Source organism: Oncorhynchus mykiss, chromosome 2 (assembly GCF_013265735.2).
Source record: "Oncorhynchus mykiss isolate Arlee chromosome 2, USDA_OmykA_1.1, whole genome shotgun sequence".
In the NCBI taxonomy this organism is placed as follows: domain Eukaryota; kingdom Metazoa; phylum Chordata; class Actinopteri; order Salmoniformes; family Salmonidae; genus Oncorhynchus; species Oncorhynchus mykiss.
In genome coordinates this window covers 77,734,765-77,750,597 of record NC_048566.1, presented here as the reverse complement: position 1 = coordinate 77,750,597, position 15,833 = coordinate 77,734,765, and the positions used below count along the sequence as shown (strand labels likewise).

General features: G+C 42.4%; 2 protein-coding genes across 6 annotated transcripts in view; both read left to right on the top strand.

The window, feature by feature from the left end:
- Positions 1-1,168: 1,168 nt before the first annotated feature.
- Positions 1,169-4,872, top strand: nudt7 (nudix (nucleoside diphosphate linked moiety X)-type motif 7; the record flags this gene model as incomplete). The annotated part of the gene is given in 4 exon segments (NM_001165185.2): positions 1,169-1,189; positions 1,246-1,576; positions 3,722-3,880; positions 4,286-4,872. Coding segments are annotated over 3 exon segments (666 nt in total). The 3' UTR covers positions 4,637-4,872.
- Positions 4,873-5,568: 696 nt separating this feature from the next.
- LOC110496686 (NACHT, LRR and PYD domains-containing protein 3) overlaps positions 5,569-15,833 on the top strand; it is a 29,332-nt gene continuing 19,067 nt past the window's right edge. For 3 of the 5 annotated variants that reach the window (XM_021572717.2, XM_036956013.1, XM_021572740.2), the window contains exons 1-4: positions 5,569-5,687; positions 7,731-7,846; positions 8,024-8,143; positions 8,436-8,549. In XM_021572717.2, coding sequence (XP_021428392.2) covers positions 7,806-7,846; positions 8,024-8,143; positions 8,436-8,549 — 275 coding nt within the window. In that variant the 5' untranslated portion in view covers positions 5,569-5,687; positions 7,731-7,805. Of the gene's footprint in view, positions 5,688-6,348; positions 6,537-7,730; positions 7,847-8,023; positions 8,144-8,435; positions 8,550-15,833 lie in introns of those variants that run through there. The other 2 variants (XM_021572732.2, XM_021572724.2) reach the window with 2 other exon arrangements.

The following is a 15,833-nucleotide window of genomic DNA, read 5'->3' as shown; positions in this document are numbered from 1 at the left end:
ATAATTTTAAAGGCCCAGCTCTGTGGAGTGTACAGCTTAAAGTGGTCCTATGGACAGATATTCCAACCTCCGCTGTGGAGTTTTGCAGCTCCTTCAGGGTTATCTTCGGTCTCTTTGTTGCCTCTCTGATTAATGCCCTCCTTGCCTGGTCTGTGAGTTTTGGTGGGCCGCCTTCTCTTGGCAAGTTAGTTGTGGTGTCATATTCTTTCCATTTTTTAATAATGGATTTAAAGGTGCTCTGTGGGATATTCAAAGTTTCTGATATTTTTTTATAACCCAACCCTGATCTGTACTTGTCCACAACTTTGTCGCTGACCTGTTTGGCGAGCTCCTTGCTTAGTGGTGTTGCAGACTCTGGGGCCTTTCAGAACAGGTGTATATATACTGAGATTATGTGACTTCTGAAGGTAATTGGTTGCACCAGATCTTATTTAGGGGCTTCATATCAAAGCGGGTGAATAAATATGCACACACGCTTTTCTGTTTTTAATGTCTTTGAAACAAGTTATTTTTTTCATTTCACTTCACCAATCTGGACTATTTTGTGTATGTCCGTTACATGAAATCCAAATAAAAATCAATTTAAATTACAGGTTGTAATGCAACAAAATAGGACAAATTCCAAGGGGGTGAATACTTTTGCAAGGCACTGTATCAGACTCAAGTTACAAATGCTAGTGAACACGCAAATACATTTAGTAAAAAAAATAATTTTTAAATCACAAATGTAGTGCACTGGGTCTTTTACTCGTCCTGTATTAGAGGATCAAGAAAGACACAGGTACTTTTTTTTGGCCGGATCGCAGCACCCCCTCCCCAAACTACTTCCCGCGGCGCATGAACTTCATAAAAAACCGTGCCTCTAGCAAGGTAAGTATGCAGGTTTCTTTTTTCTTATGTTATCTCTTTGTTACCCTTCACCTGCAACACGATAGCTCAGCTGTGCGAGTTCCTTTTTGAATTATGGATTGACTTGAAAATGGGTTGGTAGATTATTAATTTCATGGCAGTTATTTTAGATGTTAATTTGAGGCACAACTGTTCAACATGTCCGTGCAAAACATAGAGCGTTATCATTTTCCAAGATGTTGGTCTCTGGTTCCCCACTAGATGGAGTGCCCTACATTTTCTTTATCCTGAAGGGACTCGCTTCCGCAATCCGCATGCAAACATTGTAGCCTAATGTCAAGTGGAAGCATTGTAGCAACAACGATCGTTTTGCACAGCAGGTGCCTGTCCGAAGAAAATATTTAATATTGGGATAGTAGTGACAGGTCGGCAGCAGGATTATAGCATTCTGAAGCTTTTCTCCTGTACAGCAATAACAAACTCAAGCTATATTTTATAACAAAAACAAGGTAGGTTACTGGTATGTTTCACTGTGAGGTCTTTGCCTCTGGCTACATTATTGACCTTCAGGATGGACCTAAAAGAAAAGACTGCTGCCATATTGAAACAATATGAAGTCGGAAGCAGATTCTCGTACTTGCCGGTCTTGCCCAAAGCCTCGGTGTTGATACCGCTGTTTGTGAGGGACGGAGAAGTCCACATGCTGATGACTCTACGCTCCCAAGAGGTCAGTAATATGGCTCTCCCTTACTCCTTAGTTTAACTAGTTTACCTTAACTATTATGTAATCGATTCTTAGGCCTACAGTTTTGCCATTGAACATACAAAATTGTGTTATGAACATTGAAACCATTAATTCAAAAGTAAAGCATGACAGTGTTACGTGCACTGCACGGTGTGCAAATATAGCACGTTACGATGTGTGAAATATACTACTCAGTTGTGGTGAGTCGCTCTTTTTGAACGGATCTGGTAAACGAATCGCATCGATGAGAGCCGTTCATTTTGCTCCCTGATTCGCATACTGCTGGTACTGCTTTTTGAGATCAAAACAACATTTTTCTGCTGCTAAATTACAGAAGTATTCTCCAAAGAATGTGAATCCTTACAGCAGAAACAATAAATAGTGGGGAGAGAGGGTCAATCTAGTTCACGATTATTTTTTTAAATTCATTGCAGGCCATCCAAATAATTTGGCCAGGTAAAAAAAAAATGTTTGAACGTGCATTTCAAGATCTGACACAATGGCAGCCAACCTTTTGGGCTTTACATTAGAGATTAGCAACATTTTCATGGATCTCGGTTTATTTTTAAGCATTTTGAATGAAGATTTGTTTTTCGAGCCAAATTAGCCGGTTCAACGAAATTACTCGAAATGCCCATCACAACTCAGCTTGAAGTGTCCCCATTCGCCCTAGCGAATAGCTAGCTAGCTTTTCATGTGGTGCGGACTGGTAAGAATCACAGCAAATGTTATTTGACACGTTATTTGCCATATTTGTTATTTACCACGCTTCGTAAACAGGTGTAGACTGGCAGTGAAATGCTTACTTACGGCCTTTCCCAGCCTTGCAGAGAAATGAAAATAGAAAAGTAAAACGGGTAATAAATACACAATGAGTAACGATAACTTGGCAATATACAGGGTACCAGTACCGAGTCGATGTGCAGGGGGACAAGGTAATTGAGGTAGATATGTACATATAACTAGGGATAAAGTGTCAGATAATAAACAGTAGCAGCAGCAAGTGATGAGTCAAAAAAAGTTAGTTAACCGAATAGCTACCTGGACAAACTATTTAGCAGTCTTATGGCTTGGGGGTAGAAGCTGTTCAGGGTAGCAAAGAGAACTGTCTATGACTGGGGTGGCTGAAGTTAGAATTTTTTTTAGGGCCTTCCTCTGACACTGCCTGATATAGAGGTCCTGGATGGCAGGGAGCTCAGCCCCAGTGATGTACTGGGCCGTACACACTACCCTCTGTAGCGCCTTGCGGTCAGATGCCAAGCAGTTGCCATACCAAGTGGTGATGCAGCCAGTCAAGATGCTCTCAATGGTGCAGCTGTAGAACTTTTTTAGGACATATTTTCCGCCCCCTGAGGTGGTAGAGGCATTGTCGTGCCCTCTTCACAACTTTGTTGGCGTGTGTCGACCATGATAGTTCCTTAGTGATGTGGACACCGAGGAGATTGAAGCTTTCGACCCACTCCACTACAGCCCCCTCAACGTGAATGGAGGCGTGCTCGCCTCTCCGTTTGCTGTAGTCCACAATCACCTCCTCTCTATAGGTTGTCTCATCGTCGTCAGTGATCAGTCCTACTACCGTGTTGTCTGCAAACTTAATGATGGTGTTGGAGTCGTGCGTGAACAAGAAGTACAGAAGGTGACTAAGCACGCACCCCTGAAGTGCCCCTGTGTTGAGGGTCAGCATGGCGGATACGTTGTCTACTCTCACCACTTGGAGGCAGCCCATCAGGGAGTCCAGGATCCAGTTGCAGAGGGAGGTGTTCAGTCCCAGGATCCTTAGCTTAGTGATGAGCTTTGAGGGTACTATGGTGTTGAACGCTGAGCTGTAGTCAATGAACAGCATTCTCATATAGGTGTTCCTCTTGTCCAGGTGGGAACGGGCCGTGTTGAGTGCAATAGAGATTGCGTCATCTGTGGATCTGAGTGGTCTATCTCATCCAAATTGGGGCCTGCCGCTTCAGGAGGGCACTCATGTGCTAGCAAGGCAGAAGTCCTGGGTTTGCACCAGGTATGGGCCGAATCGAGAGGAAGTGGTACTCGCTAAGCAAGCAGCGTGATGTCCTTTACACAAGAAAACAAAATGGAATGCTGTAGAACTCACTCTGTCTCTCTCGCTCTGTGCTGCAGCTGAGGACCAACGCAGGCGAGGTGTGTTTCCCAGGTGGGAAGAGGGACCCGAGGGACAGGGATGACGTGGACACGGCTCTGAGAGAGGCAGAGGAGGAGATAGGCCTTCCTCCTGACCAGGTGGATGTGGTCTGCACACTCTTCCCCATTATGAACAAGGTACACATGGGGAGAGGTTGCTTTTACATGAACAAAGATAAAACGTTTCAAAGCAGATGCTGATGATTTCTCAACACCCCCACTATCATGGTGTAGCAGGATTCTGGTCCTGGAGGACTATTAAAAATAAACTGCTGATGGCATAATTAGCTGAATCAGGTGTTTTATTGAATTGGGCTGGATAAAAATCCTGCACTCCAAGTAACTCCATGACCGAAGTTGGAGAACCCTGCCTGGTATAGTACAGTATATTTTGGAATTAGATATTGCCAATAGATTACAGGTCATACTTCTAGTCAGAGATATTCATACTTTCTCCTCTCCCCTCTCTTCCACATATTTTCTCTTCTCCCCTTCATTCCCCTCACCCCTCTTCTCTCCTCTCTCCCTCCTCTCACTCTGTAGAGTGGTCTGTTGGTGACTCCAGTGGTGGGGTTCATTGAGGCCTCATTCTCTCCTCGCCCAAACCCAGCCGAGGTCAGCGCTGTGTTCACTGTCCCTCTGGAGTTCTTCACTAGAGAGATAGACCACTCATCCTACAGCGCGACTGGAATTGCTGGCTTGCTCCACAGTTTCCAGTTTCCGGACCCTGAATCAGGCAGCCACTATCAGATATGGGGCCTGACTGCCATTTTGGCTATACTGGTCTCTGTCCTAGCCCTCAGAAAAAAGCCTGAGTTTGAGACTGGTTTTGATTCTGATGACCCGGTATCTTTCTTCCAACACAATCTGAACAAAAGGATCAGTAAACTATGACATATATCAATGTTGAATTTTTTTTTATTTTAACCAGATAATTATATAATGCAATGTAATGATGGAGAGAACACATTTTTCCCTAAAATGTTGTAAATGTAATTGTTCTGCCAACTGTAAATGTGGAATCATGTGCAATACCTATGTTCTTTACCAAAATGTATTTTTATTTTTACTTTGAATGTAATTTGTGAATATTGTATATTGATGACAATAAAAAATTACAGTTGCTATTACAGTTTGAATCGGTAAATGCATCCAGTTGAGTTCATAAATGTAACATGTGTGAGAGGAGAGTGGGCAGTGGCCTGTTTAGAGCTATGTGGAAGGACAAGACTGAGTTGATACCTGGACCAGGGCCTGTATTCACAAAGAATCTGAGTAGGAGTGCTGATATATAATCAGGTTAGCCTCTCAGATCATAATGAATAATATTGGACTAGATGACTGATGGTGTTGAAGCCACCATGCCTCCATCTTGGCACACATTTCTGAAGCTATAGAAATGCATTTGTCTATAATCGTTTTTGCCACATTTATTCTATTAGACACCTTAATTAATACCTTTTGATTTGTAGGCCAAAAATGAAAAATATTGAAACATTTTTTTAGGTTACTAATGTTACTGTCCCTACTTCAACGTAACAATACTTAATTTTGTCCTCAACATTTTTTATTTAAATATTGTAGAACTCTCGATGGCCAATACATAGCATCAGCAATCCAGGGTTTATTTTCATCATTGGTTCTAAAATAAAGCAGAGGACTGGCAGGACAGGAGCTTCAACTGAAGCAGACCAATGTAGAAATAATCCACCGCTGTATATGCAATATGAGTTCAGTGAATATAGTTTTAAATGCCCTGAAATTATATCTACAATAATTCATCTAACATTGCACATGACCTACACGATCACACCATAGCTAGATATCCAATCCTAAACTCTTGACTTCAGCTCCACCTCCTCCAGAGTCAGGACCTTATTTAACTATGCTAGGATCCATTTTGAGGAAATTAACATGATCAAAACATTTGAGTGGACTGATTAAAGTAAGTGGATTGTGATTGTTTATTATAACACAGACAGAAGGGCTATTGTCAATGTAATTCGTGGTGTTAGATAGCAGCTAATAAAACTCACCAGCTGTAATGATAACGAAACCGAATGTTACTGAAATTGTGACTAAAAAGTGCCTCTATAGCTAGGTTTCCATCCAATTGGCTACAGATGTAATATATATTCTAAAATCCTACCAAACTGACTTGTTGCAGGTGTTTCCACCATAATGACTTGTCGTGGATAAAAATCAGGGCTTGATTGTGTTGTGTTAATAACATTTAGACTACGTTACCCAGCAGACTATGCGGATGGTTAAAGAACGCCTTGCATGGCTTAACGTTGAGTTTTCTAGCTGAAGTATATGTTCATTAAAAGTAGTTAAACCTATGCCCCCGTTTGTCATTATATAAGGATCAAACATAACAGTGATGACAGTGCACACAATGTAATTTTTCGCTTAAGTTTTCATGTACCGAATAAAAATCTAAAGTTGAATGTGTAAAGAGCGTCAATTCACTAAACTGCGGTAGTGTATGGCAATTTATTTGTCATGAAAATCCATAAAACAATTTTATTTATGTTCGCTATGTAGCCCTTCTAAATTATTTAAATAATTTTCAATGTATTTGTCATATGGGAGCCACCATACCTGCCTGCGCTAAACAGTTAACGTTATGTTCTAGCTCATGAACTGAGGATAGTTGTAGCTAGCACATCTGAGAAGTTTATAAAGAATTTTGCTAGTCTTGTTCGTCTACATAACAGTATTCTCTCTTGAAATCGGAGTTCTTCGAGTTTCCCAGCCGTAGCCTGTCTGCCTGCGATCGACATGAACACAGGTAGGCTACAATGGTTTTAAAATGTAGCCTATTTAACTGGTAAATCTTAGTTTACAGCCCAATACATTTTAATCGCGTCCGAATACTCAAACTAACGTACTAATTGTGACTTGAATTGAGTATATAGTATGCTTATTGGTCATATTATGGATATTGTTAGTATGCCAAAAGTTCCCGGATGTCGTACTAAATTGGCCAAAACACAAAATATACATGCAGTGGACACTATTTTCGTGATTTTTAGGGCCCATAATGCAATTCTACAGAAAATTCGGAAAATATGCAGGCGAGGTCCGAGGCATGTTGAGGTTTCCAGGGTTAGAGTGGTGCAGAAGTTGTTATATGTTGAGGCAGTGAAGAAAGTAGAGGAAATGGGTCAAGGGGGACAGATCCTGAGAGGAGTGGTGTGCGTAGGAGATCTGTACCAGTACAGAGGGATAGGCCAACAAGTGATGTTTCAGTGAGATTGAATTTTTAGGAATGGTTATCAACTGTACTGCAGGGATGGAACGTAAATCACAGAAACTTGAGGTTGTGGTAGCAGCTGCAGTGTTTTTGGTGTGAGACTTGACATCAGAATAGTTACAGGGTGTGTTAAGTGATGGTGTCCCATCCTTTCAGGTTGTTGACCTGAGGTAGGACTAAATATATTTAAATAGTGGAGTAGTGTGGTGTTCTTTTTTTATTTTATAAATTTATTTTTTGTGAGTTGTGTGAGATGGTATTTTTTTATTTTTTTTCAGGCAAAGTGTTAGGGAGTTGTACTCCAGTCTAGAAGGTGGCGGTCGGTAATGCAACATTTATTGGATGCCAACCGCTATTAGACCTAATTATTGTTTCTAAATTATGGTGTACCCCTGGCTATCCAGACATTTGTGCCATCTGGTTTGTTTTTAATATAAGGAATTTTAAATTATTTATACTTGTACGTTTGATACTTAAGTATATTTCTGCAATTACATTTACTTTTGATACTTAAGTATATTTAAAATATAAAATATACAAATACTTTTACTCAAGTAGTATTTTACTGGTTAACTTTTTTACTTTTACTTTAGTCATTTTCTATTAAGGAATCATTACTTTTACTTAAGTATGACAATTGAGTACTTTTTCCACCCCTGGTTGTTTGTTTCACCAAAGTATCAGGGTGTGTCAGCATCAGTACAGTATATGGTGATTGTGTGTTCTCAGCTCTGCTTCACTGGGTCAAGTTCTAATCCTGGATTCCCCTGGTCTGCCCCTGAGGAGGGGGCCACTGACTCTAAAATGAGTCTCCCTGAACCCAGCATTCAAACAGATGCTAGGAGGTAAGAGGAGAGATATTGTGTTCTCACCCCTCTCTTTCCCTCTGTATGTGTTTTTGTGTGAAGGAGGAATACCCATGAATAATGTTAACTTAATTACCAATATTACAAAAACACATTACACTATTCATTGTAAGAAGAAATGGCTAGGGATTCAATGTCAGTCCACATTGTGTTCAGCAGCCCACTACGTCAGGAGAGACCAGGGTCTCCTGTACCTGGCTGTGTGTCTATGAAGAGTGATGGTTCCATGGGACACCCAATCAACGTGAAAGAGGCTGCCCTCTCAACTGCTCAAAGGTGCCAACTAGTAGTCACTTTTTCTTTGTATTTCCTGTTTCACTCACAGGGATTTGGTTGATGTGGCTTAAACAACATTTTACCCTTGTCTTCCCTCTTTATTTATGATCTAGATAAAATATTTCTATGATATTGTATAACGGTAGCCTGAAATCCAAAACCTGTTTAGCTAACATTCCATTTCATGCCAAACATTTGGCGTTGCAAGGAGTGTAATGATAACTCAAACAGACTGGTGCAATAGGCTGTTATATTCCAAATAATTTTAAAATGGCAATTTGCATTTTTACAGGGTCTGTCAGGAGAGACCAGACTCACCTGTGCCCAGTTGTGTGTCCATGAAGAGTGATGGGTCCATGGGACAGCCAATCAACTTCAGAGAGGATACCGTCTCTACAGAACAAAGGTAAAGCAACCAGTGGTGTCTATTTATTACTTTTTGGGGGCTGGGGGTGGAGTGCGATTCGACTACATTGATCATTTTCTCTCGCTACTTTCAATTATTTACTCAGTGTTGGGGTCGTTACTGTTAGGGTTTGTTCCTTACGTCCTTCTTTGTCAATCATTGGTTCATTGGTGAAATTAGCATTATGACAGTATCTTTAATTAAATCATTCAAAAATCTTTATTAATGGCCTCCCGGGTGGCGCAGTGGTTAAGTGCAGCGCCAGCTGTGCCATCAGAGTCCCTGGGTTCGCGCCCAGGCTCTGTCGCAGCCGGCCGCGACCGGGAGGTCCGTGGGGCGACGCACAATTGGCCTAGCGTCGTCCGGGTTAGGGAGGGATTGGTCGGTAGGGATCTCCTTGTCTCATCGCGCACCAGCGACTCCTGTGACTGGCCGGGCGCAGTGCGCGCTAGCCAAGGTTGCCAGGTGCACATGGATTTGGTCTCAGGTAGGCTTTGTTAATTCCATAGAATTTCAGTGTTTATCTAAAAGCTAGGCAGATCCCCTCCCCAAAGTGGATTTATTGTGGAATGTCTGAGTAGTCTTCCACACTCCCCTGCAGAGTTCTGTCTCAGTCACACATTATAAGAGCGAGAAAGAGCAAACAACTGTGGAACAATTCTAAAACTATATAATGTGTGTATGGAAAGTATTTAGTCAGCCACCAATTGTGCAAGTTCTCCCACTTAAAAAGATGATAGAAAAAAAAAAATCCAGAAAATCACATTGTAGGATTTTTAATGAATTTATTTGCAAATTATGGGGGAAAATAAGTATTTGGTCACCTACAAACAAGCAAGATCTCTGGCTCTCACAGACCTGTAACTTCTTCTTTAAGAAGAAGTCCTCCACTCGTTACCTGTATTAATGGCACCTGTTTGAACTTATTAGTATAAAAGACACCTCTCCACAACCTCAAACAGTCACACTCCAAACTCCACTATGGCCAAGACCAAAGAGCTGTCAAAGGACACCAGAAACAAAATTGTAGACCTGCACCAGGCTGGGAAGACTGAATCTGCAATAGGTAAGCAGCTTGGTTTGAAGAAATCAACTGTGGGAGCAATTATTGGGAAATGGAAGACATACAAGACCACTGCTAATCTCCCTTGATCTGGGGCTCCACGCAAGATCTCACCCCGTGGGGTCAAAATGATCACAAGAACGGTGAGCAAAAATCCCAGAACCACACGGGGGGACCTAGTGAATGACCTGCAGAGAACTGGGACCAAAGTAACAAAGCCTACCATCAGTAACACACTACGCCGCCAGGGACGCAAATCCTGCAGTGCCAGACGTGTCCCCCTGCTTAAGCCAGTACATGTCCAGGCCCATCTGAAGTTTGCTAGAGAGCATTTGGATGATCCAGAAGAAGATTGGGAGAATCTCATATGGTCATATGAAACCAAAATATAACTTTTGGTAAAAACTAAACTCGTCGTGTTTAGAGGACAAAGAATGCTGAGTTGCATCCAAAGAACACCATACCTACTGTGAAGCATGGGGGTGGAAACATCATGCTTTGGGGCTGTTTTTCTGCAAAAGGACCAGGACGACTGATCCGTGTAAAGGAAAGAATGAATGGGGCCATGTATCGTGAGATTTGAGTGAAAACCTCCTTCCATCAGCAATGGCATTGAAGATGAAACGTGGCTAGGTCTTTCAGCATGACAATGATCCCAAACACACCGCCCGGGCAACGAAGGAGTGGCTTCGTAAGAAGCATTTCAAGGTCCTGGAGTGGCCTAGCCAGTCTCCAGATCTCAACCCCATAGAAAATCTTTGGAGGGAGTTGAAAGTCCGTGTTGCCCAGCAACAGCCCCAAAACATCACTGCTCTAGAGGAGATCTGCATGGAGGAATGGGCCAAAATACCAGCAACAGTGTGTGAAGACTTACAGAAAACGTTTGACCTCTGTCATTGCCAACAAAGGGTATATAACAAAGTATTGAGATAAACTTTTGTTATTGACCAAATACTTATTTTCCACCATAATTTGCAAATAAATTCATAAAAAATCCTACAATGTGATTTTCTGGATTTTTTTTTCTCATTTTGTCTGTCATAGTTGAAGTGTACCTATGATGAAAATTACAGGCCTCTCTCATCTTTTTAAGTGGGAGAACTTGCACAATTGGTGGCTGACTAAATACTTTTTTGCCCCACTGTATATATCATCTGTAGTCTAGGACCCTATAAATGTAAGGAGGGAGGGGTCTTATAACCCCTCCCCTTCTATTAATATAACATACGCATAATCAATTATTCTAATACATCAAACATTTGTACAGCCCCAAATCATGACCCATAGGTGAATCCTGACATGTCCCCCTTTGAGACTAATTAGTGTCACAGCTTCAATCATAATATACTCCTCTTAAATAAAATAGATTAGGCAAATCCCCCAGATCCATTTGATCCCAGGGATGGCTTTCTAAAGGGTGAAACGACTCCTGAGGTTCCTGGAATGCTGGTGGGGGTGGGTGAATCTGGCTATACTCCCATTCCTCTTGTGTCCTGGGAAGAACCACAGAGTTAAATAAACAATGGGATTAAGAGAAATTAGAAATGCACCAGTATCACCTTCTGTACTATTTGTATCAGATTCCACCAACACCATCATTCCAGCATGTTAAGGAGCAGTTAGTCATTTTCTTACAAATATAAACAGTAACCAAAATCACCAAACCTCCCACCAGTATAGGAATAAACAATGAAAACAGAGTCAACCTATCACATTTCCAAATTTAGCATTAAACCAGTCACCAATTTTGTCAAAAATAGATTTTTCAGATTTTGAGAGTTTTACTAAGATCAGCAATCTTATCACTAATTTCAGTCATATTCTCAGAGGTGTCAGGGAGGAGCATAACACAATTTTCAGGATCAATAATACCTAGTACGTTACACTGTCCTCCTTCCTTCGCCAAAAAGATCATCTAAAGCCAACTCATGGCGGCTGACTACTGCTTTCAGATTTCAGACATCTAATGAGAGTTGGCTATATCCTTGGTTTGTTAAATTCATATGGGCCTGTAAATAATAGGTTCAATTGTTTACCCACTTTCTTAGGACAGCCACATCTCAGGAGTGTGATTGACATACCATAAATCTCACCCGGGTGTAGGACATGACCATAGGCTTCCTGATAGTCTGGGATGAGTCGTTTGGCACGCTTGGTACCCCAGAGTTGATTGTACCTATTTCATTGAAAAGATTGGTGACCAGCATTCTTTAACATGAACATTTCTGTTCTCCTCAAATAACAACACCCCCCCCCCCCCCCCCCCCCCCCCATCCAGGAGGTAAAGTGAGATACTCCTTATCACTGCATACTCACATTCCTTCAAAAAGTGCTCCCATGCCTTCCTCTATCCTGGAAAGGTTTACACCTGTCACCTGTTGCTGTAAGTCTAACACACTAAAATCCCCTTTATCATAGGAGAAACTATCACTATACTCTTCTCTCAGTTGACCCATATATTCATGACAAGCTCTAGTATCTCTCATATCTTCCCTCTACCACATTAGGTAAGTTTGCTCCCTTCTTGTGACCACCCCAACATACATGTGTCCCATAATCCCCAAATGTTCAACAGTCTTTCTAGCCAAGCACTTTATTATACATAAGTCAAAATGAAAAGTAGTCCTACCAGGAGTGGAACAATCATGGCAGACCTGGACATCATTACCTTACCCATCACGTTTCCAAATACACCATTAAACCAGTGTCCAATTTGGTTAAAGATGGTGTTGTCAGCTTTTCCCAGAGTACCTCCTAATCTAGCCAGGTCATCAATAATAGCTGTCATGTTGTCAGAGGAGTCAGGAAGCAACATCCTCATCGTTTATTCCAAGGGACCTGTAGGCCCCTCTGTCTTTAGCCAGTATGTGCCATTTCATCTCTGGTCACTACTGCCTTCAAATTCTGCACATTTAGTGACAGCTGAGTAAAACCCTGTTTTATCAAATTAGGAAGGACCTGCACGAAGTTTGTCAAATTGTTAATCCATTTACTCATTACTACAACTTCCCATGCTACTTCCTTCCCCCTTTGACCAACATCAGAATAGTATAATTGCTTTTTCTTTGTCGAGCCCTAGTATTGTTCCTTTTCATAAAATGGGGGAATCTACATCCAAAATCATTCTTTCCAATTGGTACAGCCTGGGTTTCCCACAGAGAGGCTGTGGAGGTGTGTTTCTGGAAAATCATTACCCATGTGCCAGATGTGTTCCCCATCTTCTGTAATCCTATGTACAGTGGGGAGAACAAGTACAGTGGGGCAAAAAAGTATTTAGTCAGCCACCAATTGTGCAAGTTACAGGCCTCATCTTTTTAAGTGGGAGAACTTGCACAATTGGTGGCTGACTAAATACTTATTTGCCCCACTGAATTTGATACACTGCCGATTTGACAGGTTTTCCTACTGTGATTTTTATCATGGATACACTTCAACTGTGAGAGACAGAATCTAAAACAAAAATCCAGAAAATCACATTGTATGATTTTTAGTAATTAATTTGCATTTTATTGCATGAAAAGCAGAACTTAATATTTGGTACAGAAACCTTTGTTTGCAATTACAGAGATCATACGTTTCCTGTAGTTCTTGACCAGGTTTGCACACACTGCAGCAGGGATTTTGGCCCACTCCTCCAGGTTTCAGGGGCTGTCGCTGGGCAACACGGACTTTCAGCTCCCTCCAAAGATTTTCTATTGGGTTCAGGTCTGGAGACCAGGCCATTCCAGGATCTTGACATAATTATTTTTAATTCTTTTAATATATTTTTTATTTTATTTTAGCCCCTTTTTTCTCCACAATTTCGTGGTATCCAATTGTTAGTGGTTACTATCTTGTCTCATCGCTACAACTCCCGTACGGAGTACCTGGCGACCTTGGTTAGCGTGCACTGTGCTGGTGCCAATTGTGCTTCTCCTCACGGACCTCCCGGTCGCGGCCGGCTGCGACAGAGCCTGGGAGCGAACCCGGGGTCTCTGGTGGCACAGCTAGTGCTGCAGTGCAGTGCTCTAGACCACTGCGCCACCCGGCAGGCCCTTGAGATGCTTCTCACGGAGCTACTCCTTAGTTGCTCTAGCTGTATGTTTCGGGTCGTTGTCATGACCCAGCCACGACCCATCTTCAATGCTGTTACTGAGGGAAGGAGGTTGTTGGCCAAGATCTCGCGATACATGGCCCCATCCATCCTCCCCTCAATACGATGCAGTCGTACTGTCCCCTTTGCAGAAAAGTATCCCCAAAGAATGATGTTTCCACCTCCATTCCACCTCCATGCTTCATGGTGTTTTTGGGGTTGTACTCATCCTTCTTCTTCCTCCTGGAGTTTAGACCAAAAAGCTCTATTTTTGTCTCATCAGACCACATGACCTTCTCCCATTCCTCCTCTGGATCATCCAGATGGTCAATGGCAAACTTCAGACGGGCCCGGACATGCGCTGGCTTGAGCAGGGGGACCTTGCGTGCGCTGCAGGATTTTAATCCATGATGGCGTAGTGTGTTACTAATGGTTTTCTTTGAGACTGTGGTCCCTGCTCTCTTCAGGTCATTGACCGTGTAGTTCTGAGCTGATCCCTCACCTTCCTCGTGATCATTGATGCCCCACGAGGTGAGATCTTGCATGGAGCCCCAGACCGAGGGTGATTGACCGTCATCTTGAACTTCTTCCATTTTCTAATAATTGCGCCAACAGTTGTTGCCTTCTCACCAAGCTGCTTGCCTATTGTCCTGTAGCCCATCCCAATGTTCGCCTTGATGTCCTTACACAGCTCTCTGGTCTTGGCCATTGTGGAGAGGTTGGAGTCTGTTTGATTGAGCGTGTGGACAGGTGTCTTTTATACAGGTAACGAGTTCAAACAGGTGCAGTTAATACAGGTAATGAGTGGAGAACAGGAGGGCTTCTTAAAGAAAAACGAACAGGTCTGTGAGAGCCGGAATTCTTACTGGTTGGTAGGTGATCAAATACTTTTGTCATGCAATAAAATGCAAATGAATTACTTAAAAATCATACAATGTGATTTTCTGCATTTTTGTTTTAGATTCTGTCTCTCACAGTTGAAGTGTACCTATGATAAAAATTACAGACCTCTACATGCTTTGTAAGTGGGAAAACCTGCAAAATCAGCAGTGTATCAAATACTTGTTCTCCCCACTGAATGTCACTGTTTTCACCATTTCTTATTCTCCACATCCCCGTCCACAAACGGAACAACGGGTAGATTTGGAGAGCAACAAATACCCTGCATGTGTTTTTCCATGGTTGCGATTTTCTTGTTTCAAAACCATAGTGTGTGTATGAGGGTTTCCTCGACATTTGATGACTCTTCAGGTTCTGTAGCTGAACCCTCTGTTGGTTCTTCTGGCCTTTTGTCTGGGCCCTCTGCCCCTGTCCTTTGGCTCGAACCTTTTTCATCCTTCAGATGTTCTCGGGGCCCTCTTCTCCCTCCCTCCAGTTGCTCATCCATGGCTCCCACTCTGGGAGATATGATGCCAGCCGGACCTCTCCTCTACCCGCAGGGCTGTTGGTGTTATCATGGTTACCTGGAACAGACCCATCTATCATGGTTGGTTCCATTTTCGCTTTTGGACCCTGAGTTTCACCCATTCTCCAGCGTTTATGGGTAGCTCGTCAGGGTCTTCACCTGGGATTGGTTCTGCTGCTTTCCTAGTGTGAGAGTGAAGAAGACTTACAACAGAAGTTAGTTTATTCATGTACTCAAGATGGTCACACATTATCTATCGGTCAGTCATATGTCTCACCCCTGGGGTGTTCATTGGTTGTCTTGTTAACATTTCATAAGGTGTACACCCTATACCTTTGTTAAGCTGCTGCACATTTTCATGAGACGAGGTAATCCCTCTACCCATGTCATTCCTGTGGAATTGCATAGTTTGACAAGGGAGCATTTCATGTTCTTCTTAGCCCTCAGTAACTCTCGTTACTCCGCGGTTGATAGATGGACACAAACTTCTGGTCAGTCAACACCCATCATTTTGGCCATTTGGTTAACCACATCTCCTATGAGATGGGTCCCATTGTCTGCAGACAAACCTCAGGTATTCCAAACCTGAGTATAATTTTGCTACTGTTCGCGCAATGCAGTTGGATGGTTCCACCCACCTGGTAAACCTGTCAATTATCACCAGGCAGTATCTATTTTCTTTTCGCTCTATCATGTCTAAAATCCATAGCTATGTTGACAAAATATCCTTTTGGAGTGGGGAAC